Source organism: Pteropus alecto, unplaced genomic scaffold, assembly GCF_000325575.1.
Source record: "Pteropus alecto unplaced genomic scaffold, ASM32557v1 scaffold79, whole genome shotgun sequence".
NCBI classification, from domain to species: Eukaryota; Metazoa; Chordata; class Mammalia; order Chiroptera; family Pteropodidae; genus Pteropus; species Pteropus alecto.
The window spans coordinates 16,609,192-16,622,122 of NW_006494612.1; the positions used below are offsets into that span (position 1 = coordinate 16,609,192).

The 12,931-nt window shown below is 36.3% G+C and overlaps 1 protein-coding gene across 1 annotated transcript in view; it reads left to right on the forward strand.

The window, feature by feature from the left end:
• The window catches only part of HEY2 (hes related family bHLH transcription factor with YRPW motif 2), a 10,987-nt gene extending 2,949 nt beyond the window's left edge, over positions 1 to 8,038 (forward strand). The window contains exons 4-5 of the mRNA XM_006926145.2: positions 1,893 to 1,974; positions 5,950 to 8,038. Coding sequence (XP_006926207.1) covers positions 1,893 to 1,974; positions 5,950 to 6,635 — 768 coding nt within the window. The 3' untranslated portion in view covers positions 6,636 to 8,038. The remainder of the gene's footprint in view (positions 1 to 1,892; positions 1,975 to 5,949) is intronic.
• Positions 8,039 to 12,931: the final 4,893 nt, after the last annotated feature.

The window sequence follows — 12,931 nt, forward strand, 5'->3', positions numbered from 1 at the left end:
GTAAAAAAAAAAAAGTAACCTTTTTATTTTAAAAATGACCAAAGTCCAGAAAGTAACATCTCTAGCTTCATTTTCTAAATAATAGTACTAAAAAATTTATTTACCAAGCCATTTGGTTTCATTTTTGATCCCTGAGTTAACAGAATGATTTTCAATTTACAGTATCTTTTTGGAAGTTTGGTAAAAATCAAAGTAGCTATATGCCGCATTTCAGAATTCAACTATTCCTTTACCAAAAAAAAAAAAATCCGCATACTTAAAAGAGTAGGAAACTAAATATCTAAATATGTCGTTTTGGAAAAGTTGTTTCTTCTCCTGCTGCCATGGCTAATGGCACAGATTTCTAAGAGCATCTTTCAAAGAATATGGCATCATACCCTTGTTGAAAATACTTTCAATTTAATTCAAATAGAACATAAGACAGCAGTTGTTTGTTTATTTCATTTTGTTGTTTATTTCATGGACCACTAACATTATAAAGCAAGCCCTACAAAGCCCTTGGAAATTATCCAGGCTGCAGTTTTGTTATTAGTCACTTTCACTGAAGCTACTGTTTCTTCATGGAAAAATAGAACATTGACAAAAGTACAAGATGTAATGCGTTATTGATGATACATTTTTAAGAGAAAAAAAAGCCACCCATTCTATTAGTTGAAACTCTTTATGAGATAAATATAATATGGAAGTTATTGTTTTGATTAGTAGCATTTTCAATGATAATAGGCTGAAAATGAAAATACCAGTAATCAATGATGTTTTTACTTTGAGTACTGAAATGTCTACAGTTTTAAGGAACAATCAGTTTGGTGATTTTGTTTTTTCTTAGTATGTTAGATTTTTTTCTTAAATATAGACTTCAAACAAACCTTAAAAGCAAAATTCAGCTGTTTGGCAGTTAGTTACTATAAACACAACTTTCTCATTTGCCGAGCTTGGCTACCAACCCTTAGTGAGCTGGCCCTGTCACAATATGATTAGAAGGGTGTTCTTTCCAGCAGTTTAAATAACTGGCGTTCTCACCATGTACTGGTGCTGATAAGTTTCACAAAACAAGCAAAGCATAGGAACCTGAAGTAAACTTCAGAAAAACATATTGATTTAATTATTTAGCTCTTTCAGGAAATTAGAAGACACCAACAGCACTCAGATAGTTTGAGGTGGCAAATTTTTATTTCAGTTGGTCTCCAGAGGTTGCCTTGTTTTAAAAAGGGGAAACATAGGAATATATTTTCAAGGCAGTTTTTTAAGAACTATTTTAAAGGATTCAACTATCCTTAAGCATTTCTGATGCTTACTAGATAAATAGTAAATTATGCCTTCTTGTTTATGATCTTGGAATTCACAGTGACACCTGCTGGTAATTATTGAGAAAAAAACATTAAAAGTCCCCTTTTTCTTGGTTCTACTTACTTAAAGACTTACTAGAATTTTCTAATTTTAAAAAATCTACTTTCAGCAATAATTTGCTAAGATTCTATCTCTTCATCCTTCAGAGTTACATTCAATTGATCTAGACCAGCGCTATATTGGACTATTGTATGTCCTACATAATTAGGTAATAAAGTATATTATTAACCAGAGTACTGACTGGATGCAAAATTTAAGATTTCCCCAATCGTAATATTTTTGGTGGAGTGATCTTGGGAATATAGTTATAATTAAAAAATTATTATTATGCCTTTTAGTTTTTAAAAGTTAAAAAGGGAAATATCTGTCATTTGGTGTGACATAGTAATTTGTGTTTTCATGTAAAGTTTGGACAGAATTCAGATTTTTCTGTGAAAAAATTAAACTTACAATATTTTAATGAGAGGGAAAATTGAAAATCCAGTATAAAATGTTTCAAATTAGTTTCCATAGGACTTATAAGACTTTATTATTTGTTTATGCAGGGATCTGCAAAGTTAGAAAAAGCCGAAATATTGCAAATGACCGTGGATCATTTGAAGATGCTTCAGGCAACTGGGGGTAAAGGTAAGTAGGTGACTTCATTTTTTTCCTCCCCTTTTCATCTTTCTGTTTTTCATTTTTTCCCTCTAGGATTATAAGGAAGTCATAGTTGAACAGTTCTTTAACAAGCTAAGATAGGAGGTCCCAGATTAAAGCCATGGAAATCAATGCTAATGGCAGGATTGAACTCGTGGGAAAGAACTTCTGGAACAAAAGAAGCACTTGACCCTGGGCTTGTGTTTGCTTTCATAATACTGTGGGAGTAAAGCTTCATTTACAGCAGCCTGGTCAGAGATTTGTTTGGGACTTTAGAAGCACATGCTAGAATCTGTACAGAAAGACAAACACAAACATCCAAACATAAACAGGAGGTTAGAGGCAATCTTTTTCTTCTTTCCCTTCCCCCAAAGCCCCCATTAAACCAGATCTAAGACTCACTAGAATGCAGCTATCCCAAAAGAAGTGACTTTAGAATTACTTTCATTACTGTTTTCAGATTTTGGTTTGTCTTGGACTTAGACCAGACAGAGCATTTGAAGTACAGGTAGTGAATCTCTACTGGGAACTGTTAATAGAGTAGTCATTCCTGCAGAGAGCAGACAGGAGCAAACAGGAGCAGGTGCCCTGGGCCCAGTGCCCTGGAGAGATGTCCTCTATACCGGATAATGATTCAGGGAACAATTGTCCAGGGGGTCTGGGACAGATTCTCACTTTATGCTAAAAACAGAGTCAAGATCCTGAAAGCTATAATATTCATTCAGATTTCACTGTTCTGTTTCTCACACATCACTCAGACTGAATTTGGCCCTTTTGTATCTTTTCCACCCTCAGGCAAGCCTTTACTATTCATCTTAGTGAAGGGTGTTATTTAATATATTTGACAGCTGGGAAAGGACAGAGAATCACAAGTTGCTAAGTGCTGCTGCACCTACCCACTGGAGGCTTCTCTGTGCTCAGCATCAGCCTTTTACTATGTAATGTCACAGTTTGTCCCAGAAAAAGAGCATTGGAGGAAAGTGGCTGGTTCCCAATTGGTAATGGAAGTATTTCAGTATTTAACTCTTCTATGGCTATACTGCTGAGTACATGTGGAACACAGCCCTGATTATCACCCAGTCTTTCTCTGTGTCAGGTTGGGCGGCGGGGGGAGGGGGTGGCGGTGATCATCATACAATGAAGCCCACATGGTGTGAGTTACCCTTGGTTACACCTTCTCAAGGAACTTTCCTGAATGAATGGGCATGGAACTGTGATTTTTACTCATTAAATGTAACCCTAAGGATAAGATGCAAACATTCTTACATAATGGAGAAGAGGACTGGATGAAACCTTAAAAGCCAAGAGTCCAGCCCATCTTGGCCACTGCCTCACCTTTGACCTGAGGTAGAAGTACACTGCTGTACTGCGAGGCCTGTTCTAGTGCTCTGAGGATTAAAGGGCCCTTCAGCCCCATAATTCTGTCTCTACACTTGCTACTTCAAGATATTGGGAGACCTATTGAGTTAGTGGTGGTACAAGAAAAGTTGCTTGATTACTCTGCCTCCCTTGGTATTGTTAGCCACAAGGCTAAGAATTCTTATCAGGGTTTCAAATATTTGGCATGAGCTATACTTCTAAAAGAGTAATATTGTTCTTATGCCCTGTTATAAAAACTAAGTTCCATCTCAGTTGCTATTCTTGGCTACCTGAACAGCCCTGAAATTCATCCCAGAATAGTTTATGTACAGACATTTCCAAGCAGGCTCCATACAAGTAGCCTGACTGCCAGGTTGTTAAATAAATCATTGAGCAGGAGAATTTGTGGACCTTGGGGAAGGGGGACTGGCAATGTGGGCTCCCATTGTCCAAGATTCACAACTGCCATAGGGGCCTCATAGTGTAGTGGTAAAGAGCATGGACTTTGCAGTTGAGTTGCCTGGTTTCATATCCTGTCTCTGCCATGGATTAGCTCTGTGACCCTGGGTAAATTGCTAACCCTCTCTGAGCCCCAATTTCCTCACCTGTAAAATGAAGACTGTGCTAGTGTCTACTTCACAAAGTTGTTGTGAGTTTATTCACTTAAAGCTGTAGAACATTGATGGCACAGATTATGTGGTATGGACCCATGTGCTATCATTTTTGGCCCAATATCCATTCAGAAGAGATAGCTGCTCATCGTCATTTCCCTCTGTATTCACCAATAGGATAGGAATTACATAATTTATATTCCTTAAAGTACAACAGAGAACTCAGCCATATACAACAACATATAGCTGACAAACTACAAATTTCAATTATTTCATGCCTGCTCATGAAAATTCTCAGAAGCCCCTAGGGTTCCAGTTCTGTTGTTTCATTCTTTACCGTAGTTTCTAAAGAGGACTTAGGAGAGTAACCTAAATTTCTAAATCCATTTGGGTTTCTGAACTCTGTCTACTCTGACAATCACCTCCCTCCTTCTCACATGGAAGTCAGAATCTGCAGACCCTCATGTGAAATCCCTCTGTGGAGGCAGCAGCTTTAGGAAGAGCTTTTCCTCCTGATCCCAGGGACTTTGTTGCTAACTAGGCCAAAGTCCTGGGATACCTATTTTTGTTGATCTTCCACATTTCATGATATTCTCTTATATCATCTTTGTGCTGTTTTGTTACATTTTAATGGTATATCTTTTTTCCCCAAATGTCTTTTTGACTTCCAAATTTCCATTGGAATTCTAACTTTAGGATTTTGAATATTGTGACTACTATTTTCCAAAGTGCTTTGATTACAGAATAAGATAGTCTAATTAGTAATAGGTGATAAATAAAGTAGGTAATGCTTTGATCTGCAAAATCATAAAAAAAGATAATATAGTAAATGCCTTACATGAAAATAACCTTGTCTGAGTGTGATATTTCTCATTTATGTATACACACATTTCAAAAGGGAGTAGACTAAACTTATAATTCGAAAATTGTTAAAAATACTTGCAAACAAGAAAGAATCTGAAAAAAATATGTTTGTATATATTAGAGGTCAATCATTCAAAGTAGTGACATTTTCCCAAATGTCTGATTATTATTATACCCTAATTTGGCACTGATAATAATCAGATATTACTGTTTCTCTATTCTAATGTATTAACTTTGGATAAAAATAGATTCTCATAAATATGACCCAGCTCCAGACATTTTTATGGTAGTAACCTTAGGCATGAATGCATACACACTGACACAGTTAACACACTTTTTTCTTGGGGGATGCCAGAAAAAAGTAAACTAACCAATGAAAAAAATACATTTAATCTTCAGGAAAACTATAAGTTATAGTAATCTTATATCAGTAATGCAGTCTTATATTGCCTCATAGAAAAATAAGATCTTCAAATTGATAACCCCCAAATTTTTTAATCATTTTGTTTTTGTTAAATTTTTTCATACAAAGTGATAAGATGTTTTTACTTTGTTGATTAAAAAAAAAACCCACTATGAGTCAAGGAGCATTTTTGAATTTGTTAAGATATAATAAGTGATGTTACAAGAAAATTCCCTTTTTTAGAAAGTCCCAAGGCTGCTAAGATTAATTTCACATCTCTGTTATAAATGCCAAGAGAGTGAGAATGTTTCAGATAAGCCCTTTAATCTCCAACTTGTATGACAGAGACAGAGAGACTGGAACTCTCTTTTACCGAGAAAAAGTTTACTAGGAATTTCATTATTCACACTACAAAAAGAGATATCATTTTTTTTTTCTAGAAGTGTTTGAAATGAAGATGTTCTTAATTTTTTCCCCCACTATGCTATTTGGTTGCAAGAACAACTGAAGTATATAACTGCCACGAGTTGTCACACATGTGAATTGCAAACTACACTTTCTTAACTTCTACAAAAATTACAACCATAAATAGCTGGCCACGTTTTCAGCTCATTCTACTTAAATCTTCTGAAGGACGGAATAGCACATGGTGGTTAGTCAGTAATTGGATCATTTTTTTCTCTCGCTCTCTCTCCTGGCCCCCACTCTGCTCAAACACCCTTTTAGGCTACTTTGATGCACATGCTCTTGCCATGGACTTCATGAGCATTGGATTCCGAGAGTGCTTAACGGAAGTGGCGAGGTACCTGAGCTCGGTGGAAGGCCTGGACTCCTCAGATCCACTGCGGGTGCGACTGGTTTCTCATCTCAGCACGTGTGCCTCGCAGCGGGAGGCGGCAGCAATGACGTCCTCCCTGGCACACCACCACCACCCGCTACATCCGCACCACTGGGCGGCGGCCTTCCACCATCTCCCCGCAGCCCTGCTCCAACCCAACGGACTCCACGCCTCGGAGTCAACGCCTTGTCGCCTCTCCACAACTTCAGAAGTGCCTCCTGCCCATGGCTCTGCTCTCCTTACGGCCACGTTTGCCCACGCAGATTCTGCCCTTCGGATGCCGTCGACGGGCAGCGTTGCCCCATGCGTGCCACCCCTCTCCACTTCTCTCTTGTCCCTCTCAGCTACTGTTCATGCGGCTGCCGCAGCAGCCACCGCAGCGGCTCACAGCTTCCCACTGTCTTTCACAGGGGCCTTCCCCATGCTCCCTCCAAACGCAGCTGCAGCAGTGGCAGCCGCCACAGCCATCAGTCCGCCTCTATCAGTATCAGCCACATCCAGTCCCCAGCAGTCAAGCAGTGGAACAAACAGTAAACCTTACCGACCCTGGGGGACAGAAGTGGGCGCTTTTTAAGTTTTCACTGAACTTCTTGCAATAGTAACCGAATGTCCTTCATTTCAGAGTCAGCTTAAAACCTCTCTGCACCCTGAAGGTAGCCATACAGATGTCTACAGATCCACAAAGGAACAATAAAGCTATTTGAGACACAAACCTCACAACTTGGAGATGTGGTATTATCTTCTTTTTTATTTTTTTAAGGCAGCTTGGTTACTGACATCAGCAACTTTTGAAAACTTCACACTTGTTTCCGTTTAGAATTTTCCTGGAAGATGTATAGACTGTACCATCCAACAGTGCATCAGTATGTATCAGAATTAGAGAAGAAAAATGCCCTTTCTGAATTCTCTTGAAACTAGATGGAAAAAAAATATTTGTGTTTCATAAGTGCCTGAGCTAGTAAAGTTTTTTTTCCTAAACATGACATTGCACAAATAAAGAAGTGCATAGTGGTTAGATTAAAAAAGGAAAGGGGCAGAAGTCTTCGGTTAGGCTGCAGATGTACAATTCCAGACAAAAGTACTCTTTTGAAACCAACAGGTTTTGATTGGCCAAAAGGATTGCCGAAAATAATTTTCAAATTTAAAGACCTAACTTTATCTTAATTTGCTTTCTTCTTACAGACTTGCCAAGTGGTGATATTCAGTAACGCATAAGCAATTATTTCATCAGTGCTCAGATTAACAAGTATTTCTGCCCTGCCTGTAAACCCCCAGGCACTTTTTTTTTTCATGGCTCAAAATATGGTGCTTCTTTATATAAACTACACATTTAGAGAATGCACCTAGGAACACTTGCCCACAGAGGCTGTTTGATTCATGCCAACCTGAAAACTCCAGTTTGTAAAAGATTAATATATTCAGTTTTATTTGGACTATTTTTACATACGTATCCTCTTCATTTTGTCCTGATAATGAGTACTATCTATTTTTGTCACCTTTTTGGAAGAAGTTCCATTTCTGGAGGTGATGAGACAGGGAGAGAGCATTGGAAAGAGAAGAATCACGATTTTTAAAAGCTCTTTGTCAAGCTCACAATTGCCTTTGACCCTAAATCAAGATGAATGTATGCAATGGGATGTATATAAGTTATTTTTGTCCATGCCTAGACTAGTGCTACATAAAAGTGTTTTGGTTTTGTTTTGTTAATTTGTTTAATGACAAAATAATCTCTTAATACATTGAAAGTAAGCACGGAGATTTTGTTTGAAAGGTAATGACACAGCATGTATTGTTATGCACTTCATTTCTCTGCTGTGTGGAGAAAGCAATAAACATGAAAATGTTAAACATTATGCAAAATTATACTTTTAAATATTTGTTTTAAAATTACTGTACCTAGTCTTTTTTGCATTATTTTGTAACCTTTTCTATGCAAAAGTCTACATAACGCTAATTAAATGAAGTCCTTCTTGACTATTTTTATGTGGATGAGTTGCTTTGCAGAATGGAAAGTTGTTATGAGTTTCAGGCAAGACCTTCCTTCACTAACAAGTTTAGCCATGGCTTTTCTTTTTCTCTTTCAAAGTCATTTGATGTAATTCATAGCTTGCTTGAAAATAGCATTTATCTGAGCTTGTAAATCAACTAAGCATAGGTAGATATGTCATTATTTGGAGGCAGGAAGTGATCGGTTTCCTCTGTCTTTATTCTTAACCATGGTTCTTGGAAAAGTGCAAATACAGGATCTCTAATAGTATACTGAACATAGGCTAATAAGCAAGAATGTGTCATACATTCTGTAACTCAAAGAAACATTTGTAGAGTGTTTTTAAAGGTATCATAATAGGTATATATACATATACCTCCTGATGATAAATTCTCTATACCTACCTCAATGAAAATTTATTTTGAAGCTGTAGAAATTACACAGATATCATTCCTTCAGTGAAGGCTGAAAGACGCTATTTCAGAGTTCCTGGAGCTATTGGGCCAAACATATGGAAAGAATAAAAATGAATATTTTTATTATGCATATTAATTATGCTCAAAGGTAAAACTGGGAAGCTTCTTAAATTAGTTTTGAAAAATCAAGCATATAGTTTATCTAATTTCTTCTGTCTGGAACTGTGTAAAAAAAATGAACAAAAACATCACCTTGTTCCTCCTTTCTGAAGCTCTGTGGTTATTATATCTGTTAACTCTGATGGAATTAGGTAGCAAAAGAAAATAGATTTAATAGTATTTGAAGTTTGCTTTTTAATCATGATTTGTGGTCAACTGGCATAGAAATCATTTTTATTTAGGATCTAATAGCTGATTCTGTGCCTATTGTAATGTCAGCATTTAACGAACTTTTGGAATGTAAACCGTTTTACAGATCAGAATTTTTTAAAATTTTAATTCAATATTAAGATAATACACCTGCTTTCCTCCTTTTCTCTCTTTTCCTCCCTGACATTTTTCTTCTTCCCAGGTACATATGTGGTATTATTTTTCAGTTTAATTGATTAAAATATTTGCAAACCAACTTGCCACATAGTTGTTAGGGGTTGTCAGTGTTCCTAAATATAATCATTGTCAGTAATTTTAGTCATATAAAATTAATTGATCCTCAGTCAATGTTTCACATCATCAGCTTTTAACATTACATTTTTTTTTTTCATTAACTTTACCATTGAGTTTTCCATATCTGTCAAATGTGTTTTGAAAGTGGTGTTCTACCTTTAGGTGTGATTTTCATATTGCTACCAACATGGGAAAACAATTTGTTTTTATATTTCAAGGGAAAAAGAATATTTAGGATTTGATTTATTGGTGGTTTTTATATGTGTAAAAGTTAGTTGCAAAATTAACTCAGGATTTTTGGTAAAGGAAAAAAGGAGTGGGGAGAGAAAAGGAGAAATTTTTAGAAATTCGTTCTTCCCCAAATGTTAAAAGCTATGTGTATGCCTCATTAGTACACAGTTTTGCATTTCACATTTGTGAGCCATGAGGTATTTATTGAGTAACTGCTGTGTACCCAGCACTGTGCTGTATATGTCAGGTTTCAAATGGTATGTAGTAACACATGAAAGTGTGATCCTACCACCTGACAGTGAAAGGTATGGCTGACACCCTACTTTTCACAGGGACCCTCAGAAGAGATCTGTGCCCTGAAGGTGAGGAAAGGGGTTTTGGGAACTTTGATAGGCTTTTTGATCTTGAAATCTGCTATTACACATATGATATTTCCTATCATATTTGAAGAAATCTGCAGGACTTTTAAAGTAGTGTTGAAACATAAAAATATCCAAATAGTAATGTGAGTGACAGCTCTATGATCTACATGTACATGTGTATTAACAATCATAATGAAGCCTTCTGGATTATCTTCCTTATATATTCATCTTGTTCCTTTTGCCATTAATTAAGTTAGCAATGTAAGAGTAATCACCTTAGGTGACATCAACAGAAAGCAAGATGATTTTAGAATTCCATGTTTTTATAAGTCTAGGATTCCATCAATTGCAAGATATACTATTGGTTTAAGGTCAGTTTTTATGGAAAAAAAAAAACAACAACCACAATGTGACTTTACGCATTGATCATAAGATATCCCAATTTCCAGAGTGTAAATGAAAAAAAAGTATCTTGGATTTGAGAATACTATAACATAATATTATATTCTTGAATGTAATTTTTTAAATCCATAGCTAGAGATGTACATAGATTAAAATGTGGCTGATTTAGCTTACTTTAAGAATATCAGGATAGAGTCCTAGTCAAATCAGAATCTGGATTGACTTTATAAGTTTAATGATATAAAGATAAATGTATTTTTTAAGCTTTTAATGTTTCTATTGCCCAATGGGACTAATCTTAGCTATACATTTCACTGAAGAATGGGATTTGACTTTCCTTGTAATTCTTTTAAGATCTAAGCAATAACTGAGGTTGTGAATGTTTCAACAACTACAACAAAGCATTATAGCCAATATGACATCATAAACTGTGACTATAGATCATATTTTTGGAAGGATAAGTTTTTGAACTCAGAAGATCTTTAAAAGAAGAAAAGCTCCTTAGCTTCCATAGACAATCTTGAAGGATCAGAGTCATATGAGAAATGGTTCCCTAGGTAACCAGGTGGCACTTTCTCCCTCACTTCTAACTTCACAGGAACAGACAGGAATGGGGTTGGTCAGGGAATCGGGTCTTCCTGTTTAACTGACAAAATCAGCACCCACTGTAAGTCACAGATCCAAAAAGGAAAATGTAATACTAACTGCTAATACTGTTCCATTGTTCTCTATGCTAAGCTCCATGCTAGGTGTTTGAACTCTGGTGTCACGTTTAAGCCTCATAGCTATCATATAGAATACATAGTATCAACATCTTTACATGTTAGGAATTGAAGAATAAGAGGTTAATTGTCCAAGATTATACATAACAGGTTGAGCTATTGTGTAACCCAGGCCTGTCTGACTCAAGTCCATACTTCGACCTCTAGGCTGTGGCTTTAGATAGTGCTATTTTGGTCTAAGGCTCATTCAGACTAACCAAGAATATTTCAATCTGCCTGGGATCACTTTGAACTAATAACAAGGGTAAATCTATCCACAGTATTAGTATAAAATCCTCGACCAAATCACCCTTTTAATATATGATAGGATGAAAAAAGAACAACTCCACTTTACTTTACAACATAAAAAAAAAAATTATTTTGTCAGTTTCCTAATTTTAACCAACTTTCGAGCAGATCATATCTACCTTATCTAATCTGTGAACTAAAATGATGAAGTATTAAGACTAGATATCTGAGTAAATTGAGTTTGAAAAAAAAATCCTCAGTCTTCCACTGGATATAAAAGAGAGATTTTTTTTGAGGGGAGAATGCTGGATTATACTGAATGTTTATACATTCTAGGTCCATCATGTCATAAAATGACATTCTTCATTTGGCCTATGAAGACCTGCCCTGTAACCCATTCACTTTCATAATTCTCATTATCAGGGAGGACTTTTTAACTAACCTAAACTCCAGGCTACAGTTAAGCATGTTTTCTATAGCAGTTAACAGTTTATATGTGTATAATTTTTCAAAAATCTAGAGACATTTTAAATGCGTCTTAATTCTTAGTCTTCTGAGAGCTGAATTTTCTGTTTCCTCAACCTCTTGTCATTCTATTAGTCTATGGGAATTAAGAGATTCATGCATATGAAATGGTATATGCATGTAATAGGATGCTTTATAAATTTTTTTTTAAGGGATAGAAAGAGGTTGAGTGTGTTTGGCAAGCTAACCTAAAGTTTCTTTCATTAAGTTTTGTGTTTTTATTGGGTGAAAACAAAGTCACATTTTCTCATATGGAAGAAAAAGTATTTTGCAAAGAATGTTATTATAATGTTTCACTTGAACAAATGGGGTGATAAATTTAAAATTGCTAGTAAATTGAGTAATTGAGTTAACCCTTTCTTTCCCAGTTATAGCTATCAAGCTGAATATTATTTACCGTAGTGTAAAACTCGGCTTCCTAGATCTTTCTTCACTTCTTTTTAAACTTTTTTCTTAATTACAGAGAATCTTAAAAAACAATTTTTTCCCCCACAAGAAGTAATGCTGGAGCTTCATGTAACTCAGTTTGTATAGACATTCTCCTGAGCTAGCAATGGCTGGCCTCTTCCCATGTCCTAGCCAGTCTGTCTCAGCACAACTGCTTTAAATAGCCTTCCCTTGGCATCCGGGAAGATGATGGAGCTGTGTTTTCAATCAGGAGGGCAAAACACAGGGGCACATAGACTATATTTTACTCTTGTCATATATGTCACAGTCATAAGCCACCTCTTAAACAGGAACTAAGCCAGTCACTTTTTGTCTCACAACCAGCCATTGTTAGGTTTATTTTATTATTTTGACATATTTCTAAGAGCAGAAATACATGCATAACATAGTACACAGATAGTCGGGTGTGGTAATATCATCAAAACCCACATACAGCCTGGTGGCCGTCAGATGAAGGTACTCCCAAGCTCAGTACTCAAGTGTTGCCTATGGTAACAAATATCCTTTACTGCTCTAGTAAAGGAGACTTGATGAGCCATTGTGCCCCCTTTCAAAGATAAGTAAGCCTCCCCCTCCCCACTAAAAGAAATCTATGAGTTCATTATTGCTGAATTATTAGCAGACTTAAAGCATATGTGCTGCCCCAAGAGAACAGACGTAAACACCATGTGCCTCCCAACTATAACTATCATGGGAACGGGGCTCAATAATAAACCCATGAATTATCTGACCTACTCTGACCAGTTCTCATAACAGAGCTACTTCTTTGATGTGACCATCAAACCCATAGCATGCCCAAGAGCGGGAGCCACAGACAAAACAACACA